A 15,385-nucleotide genomic window follows, 5' to 3' on the forward strand; every position below is an offset into this window, starting at 1 on the left:
AGTCAAGTACAAGAGGTCTCTGACTCTGTCTCTGTGTCTCCCTCTCTCACTCACACACAAGAAGTATGTGTCTATTTTAATCCAATTATATATTCAATTATACATATGTTTACATGTATAAATCAAATTGAACATTTTTAAGTTAAAATTGAACTACATTTCTATGAGTCCCTGCCTAACCAACAACTATTTTCCTTAACTGGCTAGCTATAGGCCCCAATCACCTGCTTCTGTAAAATAATGTGATAGTGAGTTTACAAAACAATTTCTGAGTTAAGTAGTTCTTATAACTCATTAGCCTCTACTGATTCTGCTATCATAAACTAACTTTAGGTTATTCCAAATATGAATTAAACAAAGTATTACGGTTTCTCTTGAAAGAAGGGATGGAAGGCAAGAAGCAATGGAGGGATGGAGGGAACATTTTTGCTTTTAAAGAAATAAATAACTTCTAATAATACAGGTTATAAAGAAAACTTATGAAAAGTTTATATATCATCTCATTTAATCCTGTAAATTACTGATATCTTCCCATGATGGGAAGGAAGGTATGTGAGACCAATAGGTTATTTTTAAAATTCAGTGAAGACAATTTTAAGATGATTAATAGTTTTTGCTTTTGCTTTTTAAAATTTTTCCCAGTCCTTCTTCAATAACTATGCTTTCCCTTCCATGCTCAATCTGTGCTACCATTGATAATTTTGGCAATACCTGAAGGTAAATCTTTCCTGTAATGCACAATTTCCAGAACTCTGATCCTCACTTCTTTTCATGCCTTTTGGATACATTTATTGTCCAATAAAGTTCCCCTTCCATAACAAAACCACCATTGAGTTATTTTTTTAAATGCCATACTCCATCTCCAGTAAAGCATGACATGACTTACAACAAATCTGTACTCTTTCAAGAAATAGTTTTCTAGCCTATACAGCTCTTTACATGAAATAAGGAACATTTAATTGTGTCTTCAGTCCCTACCTCATTAATATAGAACCATTCTTCCATTGTTTCACACTCTTTCATTACTGCAATAAACTAGCAAGTTCTCAGAACAATCAATTAACTTACCATGTAGCACTGGCAAGCAGAAGGTAGGCCTGTGATTTTAAAACCCAAGTAGCTCATTGTTTGTCATGTGAATCATAGTGAGAACAGTATTTCAGCCTCCCAGAACCGATCAGTTAAATGTTTCCTCTCTTATCCTCATTGTAGCTGCCAGCTCTTATTTAAAATGTGATTATTGAGAGTACCATAGCATAATTTTAATTTTTAAGCTGTGGATATCCTTGGTATCAACAAAAGAGAAGCACTAATTGTAAATGGACACAGCCAATGTGTCCCAACTTCCTGCCAATGTTACTTGAGACCTACCTTAACAACAATCCTGGTCTTTCCAACCAAGCTACATAGCCTCACAAACTAGACCTCTCATTAATGCCACCATCACCAATGCTTTTGGCAACTATTTCAGACCCTAAAGTTCACTTCTGTTCAGATAAAGGATCCTATTTTGTACCTTCACTCAAGCTATTATTCATATTTGGATGGTCCTCCCTCAATCTTATTTCTGTGCCATTACACATAGTCTTTATTATGTCCAGATTTCCTTTCCAACCACTATCCAACAGTTTATATCATAAACCCAATTCAAAAGTCACTTCCTTGTTAACAACCATTTGATCAATAAATATGAGATGCCCTCTCAAAAGAAAAAAAAGTACAGACTTCCAATTGTAAAATAAATAAGTAACCAGGATGTAATGTATAGCATAAGGAATATAGTCAAAATATTGTAACAACTTTGTACGGTGATAGCTGGTAGCTAGAATTATCATGTATATAAATGTTGAATCACTGTGTTGTACACCTGAAACTAATGTAATACTGTGTGTCAACTACCCTTCAATAAAAAAAAAAAAAGGAAAAAAAAAAGTCACTTCCTTAAGAGCCACTCGAGTACCATCCACATACATTAAAACACCCCTAATCTCATGGTATTTGCATTCTGTGTGGTCTTCACTCTATCAACTTTTTATACTGCACTATTTAATGAAACTAAGGCAATTATTTTCATGTTTCATATATGACCATTTCACCTCCCCAGCCAGATATTAAATTACATGACAACAGGGAGTACACCATCTTGCTTCCTTTGTATATATTCCAGAACTTAATGTGGAGACCACACAGTAGGACTTAATGCAAGTTTCAACTAATGTTTGAATTAACATGGTAGTATGCCTCAAAATTTGAACTCTACCAAACCTTTTTTAGAATGAGACAGAATAATCCATGAATATGAAAAAGGCCCATGAACCAATCCTAAAGTCTGATGGCATTCCAATGTTCAGCAGTTCCCAGTAACTGCTTTGCCAGTTACAGCATAACTTCTCATGATACTTGTAGTGTACAGCTTATTCTAAGTCTGCTGCCTGAGAAGAGCTGACCTGAATATTCATGGCATTGGAAGCCTCCACCCCTCTGTATAGGTCTTTGTCCCCAATCCCTGTGGTTTCCCGCTTTAGTTACTTCTCTTGATATCTTCCAAGTTCCTAGGCTTGAAGCCAGTTCGGTTGACCTTTTCCTTCAGTCTTACAGTCCCTACCCTAGCACCACATCTATCTGAAGTTAAGAGACTGTTTACCAATTGCTCCACATATGAAAAATATATAAAGTTTTTACCTATCATAACATTAAAAATATTATTTATGATTAAATATGGTGTGCATGACCATTTTTATTAAAAGGCTCTTAACACTTCTACAATAAATTGATTCTATTGAGAAAATCAGGCTCAAGATTTTAATGAGTGATTTTTTCCAGGTCTGAGACCAAAGTAATTTCAAAGAAGAGTCTGTTTAACAAAAATGTTTCATGTCTTAAATGTCTACATACTAGTTTTTGCAAATAAACATAAAACTGACTGATAAATTAAGTAGAAAAGGATTCTAACTCTGTAAGTTAATATACATTCTTGGTAAACTATCTCCTTCTCTAACAAACAATCCAAACAGAAAGCTGGAAGTTTAGAAACACAGTCTATCTTTAATATATAAATTAGAACTCTCAGCCTTTCAAAGAAGCATGCAGCTAAAAAAACAACATATTAATCTAAGTTGTCATACCATGACTTTACTATAAAATAGGCATTAGCATTCATAGAATGGGGCAATTTTAAAAGTGAAAAAATTTAAAGTATATAATAATTATATTAAAGTTCCATAAATACACTCATTTAGTGCACATCAGGGCAATAAGCATTATTAATGATTTTCTGCCTAGTATGTAGAATAAGCCAAAAGTACTTTAAGAAAATCATATCTAAACCTGTAATTTTATAAGACAATTTTCATCTTTTGCTTTCCAGGTCCACTACTCTTGCAAGTAAAACAAACTAGGGAGGAAAAAACTTCCATCTCAAGGTAATTCACTGCCCTGTGCCTGTCATCTTAGTATATCCATCTACCATGACTATGGATGTAAAATACATAGCATGTCAGAGAGCTGTACACAACCTGCACAACTTAGTGACCACACAGCTTTGTTTACAGGCTTGGAAAAACACATACAGTTTACATTATTTCTGCATACATCTATGACAAACATCTCCTCTGACATTTTCCTAAGTGAGAATGAGAATAACATTTACCACACTCCTAAATTCACCACTTTTCTGATTAAAGAAACTGAATTTATTTCACATAAGACTTCAATAAAAAAATAACTAAATTTTACATTGCTTCAATACAATTTTTACTCCAAATAAGAGTTTAGCTCTCTTAGTATAACGGTATGTGTAATAACATTGTAAGAGTAACATTATAGTGATATATAGTATACAAATACCAATGTTTTACAATATAAGTTTCTAATAAACTTACAATAAAATTCATAAAAACAACATTCATATCACTGAAATTGCTCAGAGTAGAGAAAAGTAAGGGGTCACAGAGTCACAAAGGAATTCACAGACTCCATAAATGTTATAAACTTATCAAGGAACAATATTCATGTTTGAACCAAAGTTATGCAACCATAACAACCCTTACCTGACTAAACAGAAAACAAAAATAAAAACATAAAATGCTGATCTAAATCAGATGAGGACTTCAATAAAGCTAATGAAATCTGGAAGCCAAATGACGTTTTTCTTGCAATGTACATTACCCTTCTCACTTGATGTTATCAGGTGTCAAAACAATTTCATAAGAAATAGTTAAAAGTATAAAAATGTTGTTTGAAGTACTTTGATTCAAAACTAACTGCTGAGAGTGAACTACCTGTTGCAACAAGCTGAAACTTTCAAGAGAATGATCAAGTTCCTTATTATATATACTGATAACCAATTTCCAGACTAACATGATAAAAACATAGTAAATGTAATCATCTATAACCAGCTCTTTTAGAAAACCAGACTGTTAATAACACCTAGTCCATACTATTCTTTAGTGAAACCTCAGTATTTCCTGGAGAGAGAAAAATATATGAATCACTAACATCAACTTTCATCATAGTACCAGTAGAGACTCTTATTAAAACAATCTCAGTACTATTCCTAAGGCAACATCTCCAAAGCAAAACAAACAACTTGGATAGAGCAAATGTCACCAGGTGCAACATGAAGGAATAACCTATATATAGCACAAGCTTATCATTCAGTCTGAGGAAGCCATTCCTTCCTCCATCCCATCAAAGTACTGCCTTGCAAGCATTTGACATCCAGCCAGAGAAAAAGCAACTTATATCATCGTTTAAAATAATTAGATGGAGTCCAAATGTGTTCATGAGAAAGGTCTGAACTGCAAGTCCCCTTTTTTCTAGAACAGCAGTTTTCTGAACATTAGGTTCCTTTTCCAGAAGTTAGAACAAGCTGTTACTTGACTAGCTGATGATGTCTGGTAGTCAAGAAAGACCATCATGGTCTCCTTTATTGTTCCAGGACCTCGGTCTGTAGATTTAAGTTTGTACAACAGACCTTGTATCAAGAAGGTGAGGAAGTCACTAACCTCAGTTCTCTTTAAGATGAATAAATTTTAAATCACATTCATTATAGCATTATTTACAATAAGTATCAAAAATTTACTCTTTACAATTATTAACTGAATTTTGAACAGCTCAAATAATTGAACACTAAACAGACATAAAGATTATAGAGTAAGCCTTCATAAAGAGTTCTTACTATTCCAAGGCAATGCATTTACATACACATATTCTTTCATTGAAATAAGATATTAAGTTGTTTATAAGGTATGGTCTTTGGTTACATGGAACACATACATATAAGACAAGATGGAAAAACACTACAGTGTTAGAGAATGATGATCTTGGATGAGAGACTGTAAGTGATGTTTTTCTTCACCTTTGATAATTTATATAGCAATTATTTATTTTTACATTAAAATTATATGTAATTATAAAAATATACCTATGCTTAAATATTGCTTGTCCAAACTTTCTTCCAAGTTCAGAAATAGATTTAGATAGAGTCTCCAAAAAGGGACCAAAAGTAAGTCCTGTGCTTGAAGTGGTAAAAGAGTTCGCTCTACCATTTCCATTCCTCTGGGAAACAGAATTCTTTGTATTATTCACAGCGTTACTCCAGACTTCCTAGGCTGATGTCTAGGAGGTACAACCACCCACCATCCAATACTGCCAGAGTTTCATCATCATAAAAGACAGGTAATAATTATACCTACCTCAAAGGATATTTATGAAATGAAGTAATTCAATACACAGAAAGAATTTAAAATGGTGGCGGGCAAACAGTACTACTGAAGCCGTAGCTATTTCCCCATCATCAAGGATATACTTATTACTACTTACCAGCACCAACACTATTACCATTGCTATAACTATTGCTACTATAAGACAACAAACAGGGAATAGAGATTCCCTCCCTCGTGGGCCATTTTCCAAAGAGACTAATGCCTGCCAATCCGGTATCAGAGAAGTAGAAGGGCACAGAGGGCATGGGAATTGTACTGGAGATTGTTTTTCATTAGATGCAGTGAGCCTCTGGCGCTCTTTCACTACGATTCCGGCTGCCAGAGGCCATCCCAAACACCTTCTATTATCATACCCAAGCTGATATAAATCACCTCTCCCTGTCTCACTCTGACTTTTTAGTCTGACTTTTTATAGAATTTGTTCACATCTTTAAAAGAGAACCTTAACATGTCCCTGACTCATTCAGAATTATTTATGAAGAATATATTTTAATACTTATGTTAGAGGTAGCTTACAGATAGTGGGGAGGAGGAGAGATCACTATGTTTAAATAAACTTAGCCAATCTAAATAATATTTATTTAGTAATTTTAAATCAAGATATTTAATCAGCTAACATTTTTAAATCTTTAGTCAAAATAATTTAATTATGAAAAGTATACAGGTAGGGAGAAAAATAACTACTGAAACTTAGTAGCTGACACTCTCAGTCAGGGAACCTGAACATGGGCAGCCACGTATGAAACAGATGTGCCCTAACCTTCTCTGGCCATAGCTGATTGGAACTAGGTACACATCTACCCCAAGCCCAGCTAATTAGATTGCAGCTTGAAGAACCCAAAGGAAAGACAAAGGCACTATAGTCAAATGACATGTAAACATTAGAGACATAAGGTCATAAATCAAGAGATGGCACATCCAAGCCAAAGTCACAGGGAGAAAGACATTAATAGCCTTAGAGAGTGGGAAGCCAGTCCACAGACAGATGCAAAAATGAGAGACCATATGGTCCTGAGAGGCAGAAAAGTCAATTCCTGGCTTTCCATATCTAGTCTCATGTGGTCTCAATGAACTCTCTTTGCCTCTGTTTAGATGTTTATGAGACTGCCTGTTATACAGGCAGATTTTATTCCCTATGAACAAATGTGTCCTAAACTAGCTTGACATGTTCCTGTATCAGATGGGCCCATCACCAGCAAGTCTTTTGTTCTTGCTCTTAGTTAAAGAGATTAGAACAGTGTTTACAACATAAAACAGTCCTTTCTTAAAGATTTATGTATCAACACCACAAAGTACTACCTTGCTTTGTGTAGGAAGAGAAAGTAGGAAGATAGGAGAATTCTGCAAAAGAACTAAATTTTGCAAAGAAATTCAAGCCTTATGGATTATCTGCTACAAAATGTCTATACAATACCTGCTTCTTGGAAGAAACATGGATTCCTTAATGAACACGGAACCAGAGAGAAGGATATACCAGCAGGTTCCAATATCATCAGGACTGAAAAGAAAAGATAAGATAATCAGATGATTACTTATAACAGTGAAAAAAATCAAAACATTTACAGCATGTTGTAGCACCATGTTACTTTCTGAACCATGAAGAACAATGAAACAGCATAAATACATACATGAAAATATTATTATCCAACTATTGAAATCATTTTTTAAATTATTTTTTATACCCCAAATAGGCTGAAGATATTTACCAGTATATTTAAATGTTTAAAATGTTCCTTAGACCAATAGCACCCATATTCCCAAGTTTTATTTTTTAGCTTAATTTTTTTGAACCAAAAATACTTTCCCATGCTTCATAAAACAAAAAAATATAAAGAAGTAGGCAGTGAAACTCAGTCTTCTCAACTCTTTCCCTGTCTCCCAAGCTCCCACATTTCTCTACCACACTTGTTGGATATTCTTCAAGAATTGTTTTATGCATATGCATATAAAAATGGACATACAGACTCAAGAATTAAAGATGGCAGTGTGAGAGGAGAGACAGAGGCAAGACAGAGGCTTCCTCCTAAAACCGCATATAATATGAAAATATAATTAATACAACTAATATTGAGAGAGCAACAGGAAAGAGGACTGTGCCAGACTGCATACACCTGGAGAAAAGAGCAGACCTCATGAACTTGGTAATGTACCAAAGCTGTGGCCTGGGGGACCCAAGCCCTTTCCCAACCCCAGGTCACTGGGGGGAGGAAGAGAAACTGAGCAGAGAGGGAATGGGGGCTGGGACTGCTGAATACCTAACTCCGGAGATCTGATCTGGGAGCACAAACCTACATTTCATGGTGCTTTCATGATACTCTCATGATTACGGGGTTGGAAAGCTAAAGACAGGTAGAATTCCTGGAGAGACTGAGATTCCAGCCATTTGTGGAAAGCAGGGATCCATATCTGGCTGCTCTGGGACAAAAGCTTATTTTATACCTGTGTGCTCAGCCCACTGGTTCAGGCAATGGAGACAGGCACAGCAGCCAGGAAGCAGGAAACAACTCTTTCCTCCCCCCAGGCAACAAGCCCACTCTCCTGTGACCCCAACATTGCTTGAGGGGCTGAGCAGCTCCAGAGAGTAGAGCTTCTGGATCTAGAGGGTGCCATACACAAATATGAAATGCCAAAGGAACCTGGTACAGAGTAAAATTAATATAACCCCTGATAAAGATGACATGGACCTCATGACTCTTCTTGAAAGGGAGTTCAAAATAAAAATTATTAACATGCTAATGGAGGTACAGAAAGATATTCAAGAACTCAGGAATGAATTCCAGTCAGAGATCCAATCGTTGAAGAGCACAATGGAGGATATTAAAAGCATATTGGCTACGGTGGAGGAGAAGATAAATGAAATAGAAACTAGAGACAAGGAATACAAAGAAGCTGAGGCACAGAGAGAAAAAAGTATCTCTAAGAATGAAAGAATATTAAGAGAACTGTGTGACCAATCCAAATGGAACAATATTTACATTATAGGGGTACCAGAAGCAGAAGAGAGAAAGAAAGGGATAGAAAGTGTCTTTAAGGAGGTAATTGCTGAAAACGTCCCCAATCTGGGGAAGGAGATAGTCTCTTAGGCGATGGAGGTGCACAGATCTCCCAACACAAGGGACCCAAGGAAGACAACACCAAGACATATACTAATTAAAATGGCAAACATCAAGGATAAGGACAGACTTAAAAGCAGCAAGAGAGAGAAAAAAGATCACATACAAAGGAAAGCCCATCAGGCTAAAGTCAGACTTCTCAGCAGAAACCTTACAGGCCAGAAGGGAGTGGCATGATGTATTTAATGCAATGAAGCAGAAGGGCCTAGAACAAAGATAACTTTATCTGGAAAGATTATCATTTAAATTTGAAGGAAGGATTAAACAATTTTCAGATAAGCAAAAGCTGAGAGAATTTACCTCCAAAAACCATCCCTACAGTCTACTTTGGAGGGACTGCTATAGATGGAGGTGTTCTTAAGGTTTAATAGCTATCACCAGAGGTAACAAAACCACAGTAAAGAAAGTAGAACAGCTACTTACTAGCAAATGCAAAATTAAATTAACTATCCCCCCCAAAGTCAATCAAGGGATAGACAAAGAGTACAGAATATGATACCTAATACATAAAGAATGGAGGAGGAAGAAAAAGGAGGAGAAACAGAAAAGAACCCTTAGATTGTTTTTAATAGCATATTAAGTGAGTTAAGTTAGACTCTTAGAGAGTAAGGAAGTTAACCTTGAACCTTTGGTAACCACAAATCTAAAAGCCTGCAGTGGCAATAAGTACATACCTATTGATAATCACCCTAAATGTAAATGGACTGAATGCACCAATAAAAAGACATAAAGTCACTGAATGGATAAAAAAACAAGACCCATCTATATGCTGCCTACAAGAGACTCACTTTAAACTCAAAGACATACACAGACTAAAAGTGAAGGGATGTAAAAAGATATTTCATTTAACTAATAGAGAGATTTAAAAAAGCAGGAGTTGCAGTACTTGTATCAGACAAAATAGACTTCAAAACAAAGAAAGTCACAAGAGACAAAGAAGGACATTACATAATGATAAAGGGGTCAATCCAACAATTAGATATAACCATTATAAATATCTATGCTCCCAATACAGGAGCACCTACACATGTGAAACAAATACTAACTGAATTAAAAGGGGAAATAGAATACAATGTATTCATTCTAGGAGACTTCAGCACTTCACTCACTCTGAAGGACATATCAAACAGACAGAAAATAAGCAAGGAGACAGAGGCACTGAACAACACATTAGAATAGATGGACCTAACAGACATCTATAGAACTCTACACCCAAAAGCAGCAGAATACACATTCTTCTCAAGTGCACATGGAACATATTCAAGAATAGATCATATACTAGGCCACAAAAAGAGCCTCAGTAAATTCAAAAAGACTGAAATTGTACCAACGAGTTTCTCAGACCACAAAGGTATGAAACTAGAAATAAATTACATAAAGAAAATGAAAAAATCCCACAAACACATGGAGGCTTCACCACATGCTCCTAAATAACCAATGGATCAATGACCAAATAAAAACAGAGATCAAGCAATATATGAAGACAAATGACAACAATAATTCAACACTGTAAAAATCTGTGGGATGGAGCGAAGGCTGTGCTAAGAGGAAAGTATATTGCAATACAGGCCTACCTCAGGAAAGAAGAACAATCCCATATAAGCAGTCTAAACTCACAATTAATGAAACTAGAAAAAGAAGAACAAATGAGGCCCAGAGTCAGTAGAAGGAGGGACATAATAAAGATTAGAGCAGAAATAAATAAAATCGAGAAACATTTAGTGAAGACCTAATACCCATCCTCATTCAAGTTTTCTAAAGAGCAGAAGAGGGAATATTTCCAAACTCACTCTATGAGGCCAGCATCACTCTAATATCAAAATGGGGCAGAAACAGTACAAAAAAAGAAAATTACATACCAATATCCCTGATGAACATAGATGCAAAAATACTCAATAAAATATTAGCAAACCGAATTAAAAAATACATTAAAAAATTATCTATCATGATCAAGCACAATTTATTCTTGATCAAGTAGGGATGAAAGGATGGTACAACATTTGAAAATCCATAACATCATCCAAAACATCAACCAAAAGGACAAAAACACATGATCATCTCCATAGTTGCTGAAAAAGCATTTGACAAAATTCAACATCCATTCATGATAAAAACTCTCAACAAAATGGGTATAGAGGGCAAGTACCTCAACATAATAAAGGCCATATATGACAAACCCACAGCCAACATCATACTTAACAGCGAGAAGCTGAAAGCTTTTCACCTAAGATCAGAAACAAGACAAGGATGCAGTTTTATAGATAATAACAATAAAAAAATTAGAAAATAGATATGAGCATAGGAAGAAAATAAAAAATCATCACTGGTAAATATATTTTAGTATCAATGAAAGTCATTTTACTACATCATTTTTCTGCCTCTTTTTAAGCTATTAAAGTTTAGCTAAATATGACTCTCAGGCAGAATATGATGTCTTATTGGTCAGTGGATTGATAGCTGCAACACTTAAAATTGTTGATTATAGTAGTAGCAGCTAAATGTAATGAAGTAATTATAATTAAAATAAATATAAAATTATAAAGTGATACAGAAATAAAATTCATAGAAAAAGGGAAATTTTACTGCTAAGTACCTAATTAAGTGGAGCTTTAGTGATCTCTCAGGGCCTTCTCAAAGGCCACCCTTGCAAAATTATTCATGTTAACTCCACCCTAATATAGGAAATCCCCTATCAGAGAAGTACCATGAAGGAATTAAGGGGAAAAAAACAAAGCATTATGTCAAACAAACAAAAAAAAGACATATATTCTCATTCCTTCCACCATCTTTTCTTTTTTTTTTACAGAAAAGAGAGCTCACTCCAGTGTTCTTTCCCTTGGGCTAACTAACTATCAAAGAACTTGTCAGAAGACAGCTTTCTTGGGGATGTGCCTTATTTGACTTAAACAATCCCCTACTAGGAAGTCAATTCAATTGTTGTTAATCATATACAATTATTTTTTAAAAAATGTTAAAGATGCAGTGAATAATCTTGTACATATAGTAGTAACTGTAACTAGTAACTAGAAAGTACAACTGGTGGGTCAAAGGGTACACAAACTGAAATTTTGATAAATACTGTCAAATTGTCCTCCACAGGTTTTTGGCAATTTAATTGCCTTCTTGCTTCCCCACAGTTTTACCAACAGAGCCAGTAACATTTATTTAACCAATGTTTAACAGTGTCACAATGAGGGCTGTTCTAGGCACTTAGGATACTTCAGGAACAACAACGAAAGATCCCTGCCTTCACGAGGCTTATATTCCGGTCAACAATACAGATGACAAATAAAAATAATAAATTTATAAATTATAAATTAGAGCTCTGTGGGGAAAAAATAGTATAGAGTAAGAAAAATGGGAGTGGAGTGTTCTGGTTTTAAATGGGTGGTCAGAACAAGTCTCACTGAGAAGGGCACATCTGAGCAATGGACAAGAAATAGTTAAGTGATTCCTTCAGGAGTAGCATTCCAGGAAAAGGGCAGAGAGGATGGGGGCATAGGTGCGAAGGCACAGGCTGACACTGCTTAACAAGTAGGCCAGTGCGGTGTGACCAGAGCAGAGTGCGGGAGGGGCAGAATACAGGGGAGAGGGCACAGGCATTCTATCACTGAGGCTTTGTATCAACCTGGGTTTCTGCCAACATGCTTGATGAAATAGTATCTTAGTATAATTACATTTTTCATTTCTTTTTCTTATTATAATAGCCTCTTTTTCTATTTTCATGAGTTATATCTTTTTCTGTGAAATCAGTTTATAATTTTTAGCCTATTTTCTGTGAGGTTGTAGCACTTTTTCTTATCTAGAAGCACCTAAAAAAATTAGCCTTTTTAAAACATGAGCTGTGAATACATTTTTCCCATTTGTTGCTTATCCTCTGACTTATTTTATTATGCTTTTTGCCATGTATAGGTTATTTTATTTTATATAGTTAAGTTTATCAAATTAATTAGTTAGGATATAGACTCAGCTACTATTAAAATAAGGCAAAAAGCTAAATTAACACAGTAACAGCTTAACCAGGGAGTGAAAGGAAAGGAGTGACACATAGCAGCAATTCACCGGAGAGTTTCGCTTTATTAGGGAAAGGTGCTGGGTTATATAGGAAGGGGCATGAATTGATTGAGGTGTCACTTCTACGGGGCTGGTGGCTGTTGGCTAGGTGCTGGGATTGGGAGGGGGGCGAGAGGTGATTGGGCTTCAGGTGGAGCTGGCGGGAACTGAGGACCCCGAAGAGAAGCCGGAAGTTTGCCATCTTACTGGTGGGGACCCTTCATTCCCCCTTTCTCCTCTATGGGTTTGTGGACGTTGCTTTTTCTCTGACTGCTTCTTGCTGAACAGGGGCGTAGAAGGGAGTGAGGGTTTGAGGATTGGGAGGAAAGGGTTGATAGGATTCCTCACAGTAAGGATGAGTAGATGTGGACTTCTTCAGGTTGGAAATCAATGAAGGTTCCCTGTAACCACAGGTTGAGGACCTGTTGATTCCAATGGTGCTAAGAGGATATGGGTGTCAGGAGCTAGGCGTCTGCGGCCATTGTTTCCAGGAACAGTTTCCAGTGGAGAGAGAGGTCCATCTCAGCATGTGGTGAGGAGGTCACGTGAGGGTGAGGGATCTTCTGTGGCCAGAAGCTGGTAGTTCTTGAGTAAAAACTGGTTGAAAGCTTGATTAGAGATTTTTCTGACTTGGGATTTGATGAACTTTATTATACAGGGTAAGAAGAGACAGGTGAGAAGAATGATTATTATGGGGCCTGTGATGGGCCAGAGCCAGGTGAGGAGGGGGTTTGTTAGTATTGACGAGAATGGGTTGGAATTGGAAGCAGAGTGGAGACTGGAAGCAAGGTCAGTGAGTTTGGTAATGTCAGTTTCTACAATGCCGGATTCGTTGATGTAATAGCAGCACTCTTCTTGGAGGAAGACGCAGGTGCCGCCCTTCTCGGCTGTAAGCAGATCTAGGGCCCGCCGGTTTTGAAGGTTGACTTTAGCTAGCGAAGTGACCTGTCTTTGGAGAGAGGCTACGGAATCGGCAGTGGATGTCAGGGCTCCCTCAAGTTTGGCATTGAGATCTCTAACTGCCTATAGAGAGTGACTAAAGGCTTCTTCTGAAAACCTTGCCCCAATGGCTGAGGTGGTTAAAGAGATACCGACCATGATGGGAAGGAAAGCAGCCCTTTTTGTGCACAAGGGCAAGGGAGGTTGGAGCTCAAGAAATTCTGCCATGCTGTAAAGTGTAAGCTGTGGGATTAGGGTGACGAGAATGCAGGGTGTATCGGAGTTGAGAGACACTGAGTTGAAAAGACTGCCATTACACCAAGAGACTTGTCCCGGTTGCATAAAAGTCTTAGAGCCGGAGGTAGGGGTGTAGATAGATAGGCAGTGAAATGCGCTGGAGGGGGGTGGAGTTGGGCCTACACAGTGGTGGATGGTGAGATTATCTGCGTATTCTGGTTCTCATAGGAGTATGTCTGCCAGGGGGCAGAGGGGTTGTCTTTCTGCATGGAAGGAGTAGTTGGAAATATTAAGGGGCATGGCGGCCAGCAGTGGGCGCTGTAGTGATGCGCACAAGAAACAATTGGCTGTGTTAAGGGTGTGGTTGAGAAAGATGGTGGTGTCCTGAATGAGCTGTAATGAAGAGTAGGAGAAATGGGAAGAGGGGCGGGGATAAGAAGATGAAGAGGCGCCGTCAAGAGTTTGGATAATGACTTTTTCGGAATGTCTGATATCTGATGCAACTTGAGAGATCTGGGAATGAGAGGGAACATACTTTTGAGAGATATGAAGGGTACCGTGGGGGTCGAGGACCCCCCCATAGTAAACTGAGGCTGTGACTCTGGCAGCTCATCGAGAGTCCCAGGGATCTGGGATTGATAAGGAGAATGAGCCGTTGGGATATTTCATGAAATGGTTGGAGGAGTAATACTGTGGGTACCGGGAGTTACTCATGTAGTGAATGGCACAAGACCAGTAGGGACATCTCCTGTAGGTGTCTGGCTATCGCCTGCAATAGGCTTGTTTTTGGTCATAGAGGAAGCAGAGGTAGGGAGAATAAGGGTAGCTGCTAGTGAACACTTCGGTGGAGGGAGGAAAGTGGAGGTATAAAGGCTCAGAGCAGCTTTTCAGAGGGCAGTCTGGTGTGGCAATGAGGGCAGTAACTTTTGTTTGATGCTGTGTTTAAGTCTCTCTGACTTTGAATTGCCATACAAAGGAGGTTGGGGTGGTGGGGAAGACAATAGGAATGAGGAAAAAAAGCGAGAGAGCAGTAAAGGAGGAAAAAGTCATGATTTGGGTATGGATGGCAAAGGGGGTGAACGGGATTTTGGAGGAAAGAGGACAGTAAGGTCAGGAGTCTGGAGGGAGGGAGAGTCTGTAAACTTTTGTAGGTTAAGAGATCTTTTAGGTGATGTGGGGACACAATGGTAAGGGGCGCCCTGAATGTCAGTTTATGAGCTTCTTTCTGCAAGAGCTGTCTAGCGGCTAATGCTCATAGGCAGGGGGCCCATCCCCGAACTGTGGGGTCTAATTGCTTGGAGAGATAAGCTACTGGGG

General features: G+C 37.5%; 1 protein-coding gene across 6 annotated transcripts in view; it reads right to left on the reverse strand.

Moving 5' to 3' along the window:
• The window catches only part of RAPGEF2 (Rap guanine nucleotide exchange factor 2), a 251,112-nt gene that overhangs the window by 138,763 nt on the left and 96,964 nt on the right, over nucleotides 1–15,385 (reverse strand). For all 6 annotated transcript variants that reach the window (XM_036992930.2, XM_036992931.2, XM_036992929.2 and 3 more), the window contains exon 4: nucleotides 7,141–7,224. In XM_036992930.2, the coding sequence (XP_036848825.1) occupies nucleotides 7,141–7,224 (84 nt within the window). The remainder of the gene's footprint in view (nucleotides 1–7,140; nucleotides 7,225–15,385) is intronic.

Source organism: Manis javanica, chromosome 3 (assembly GCF_040802235.1).
Source record: "Manis javanica isolate MJ-LG chromosome 3, MJ_LKY, whole genome shotgun sequence".
NCBI lineage: Eukaryota > Metazoa > Chordata > Mammalia > Pholidota > Manidae > Manis > Manis javanica.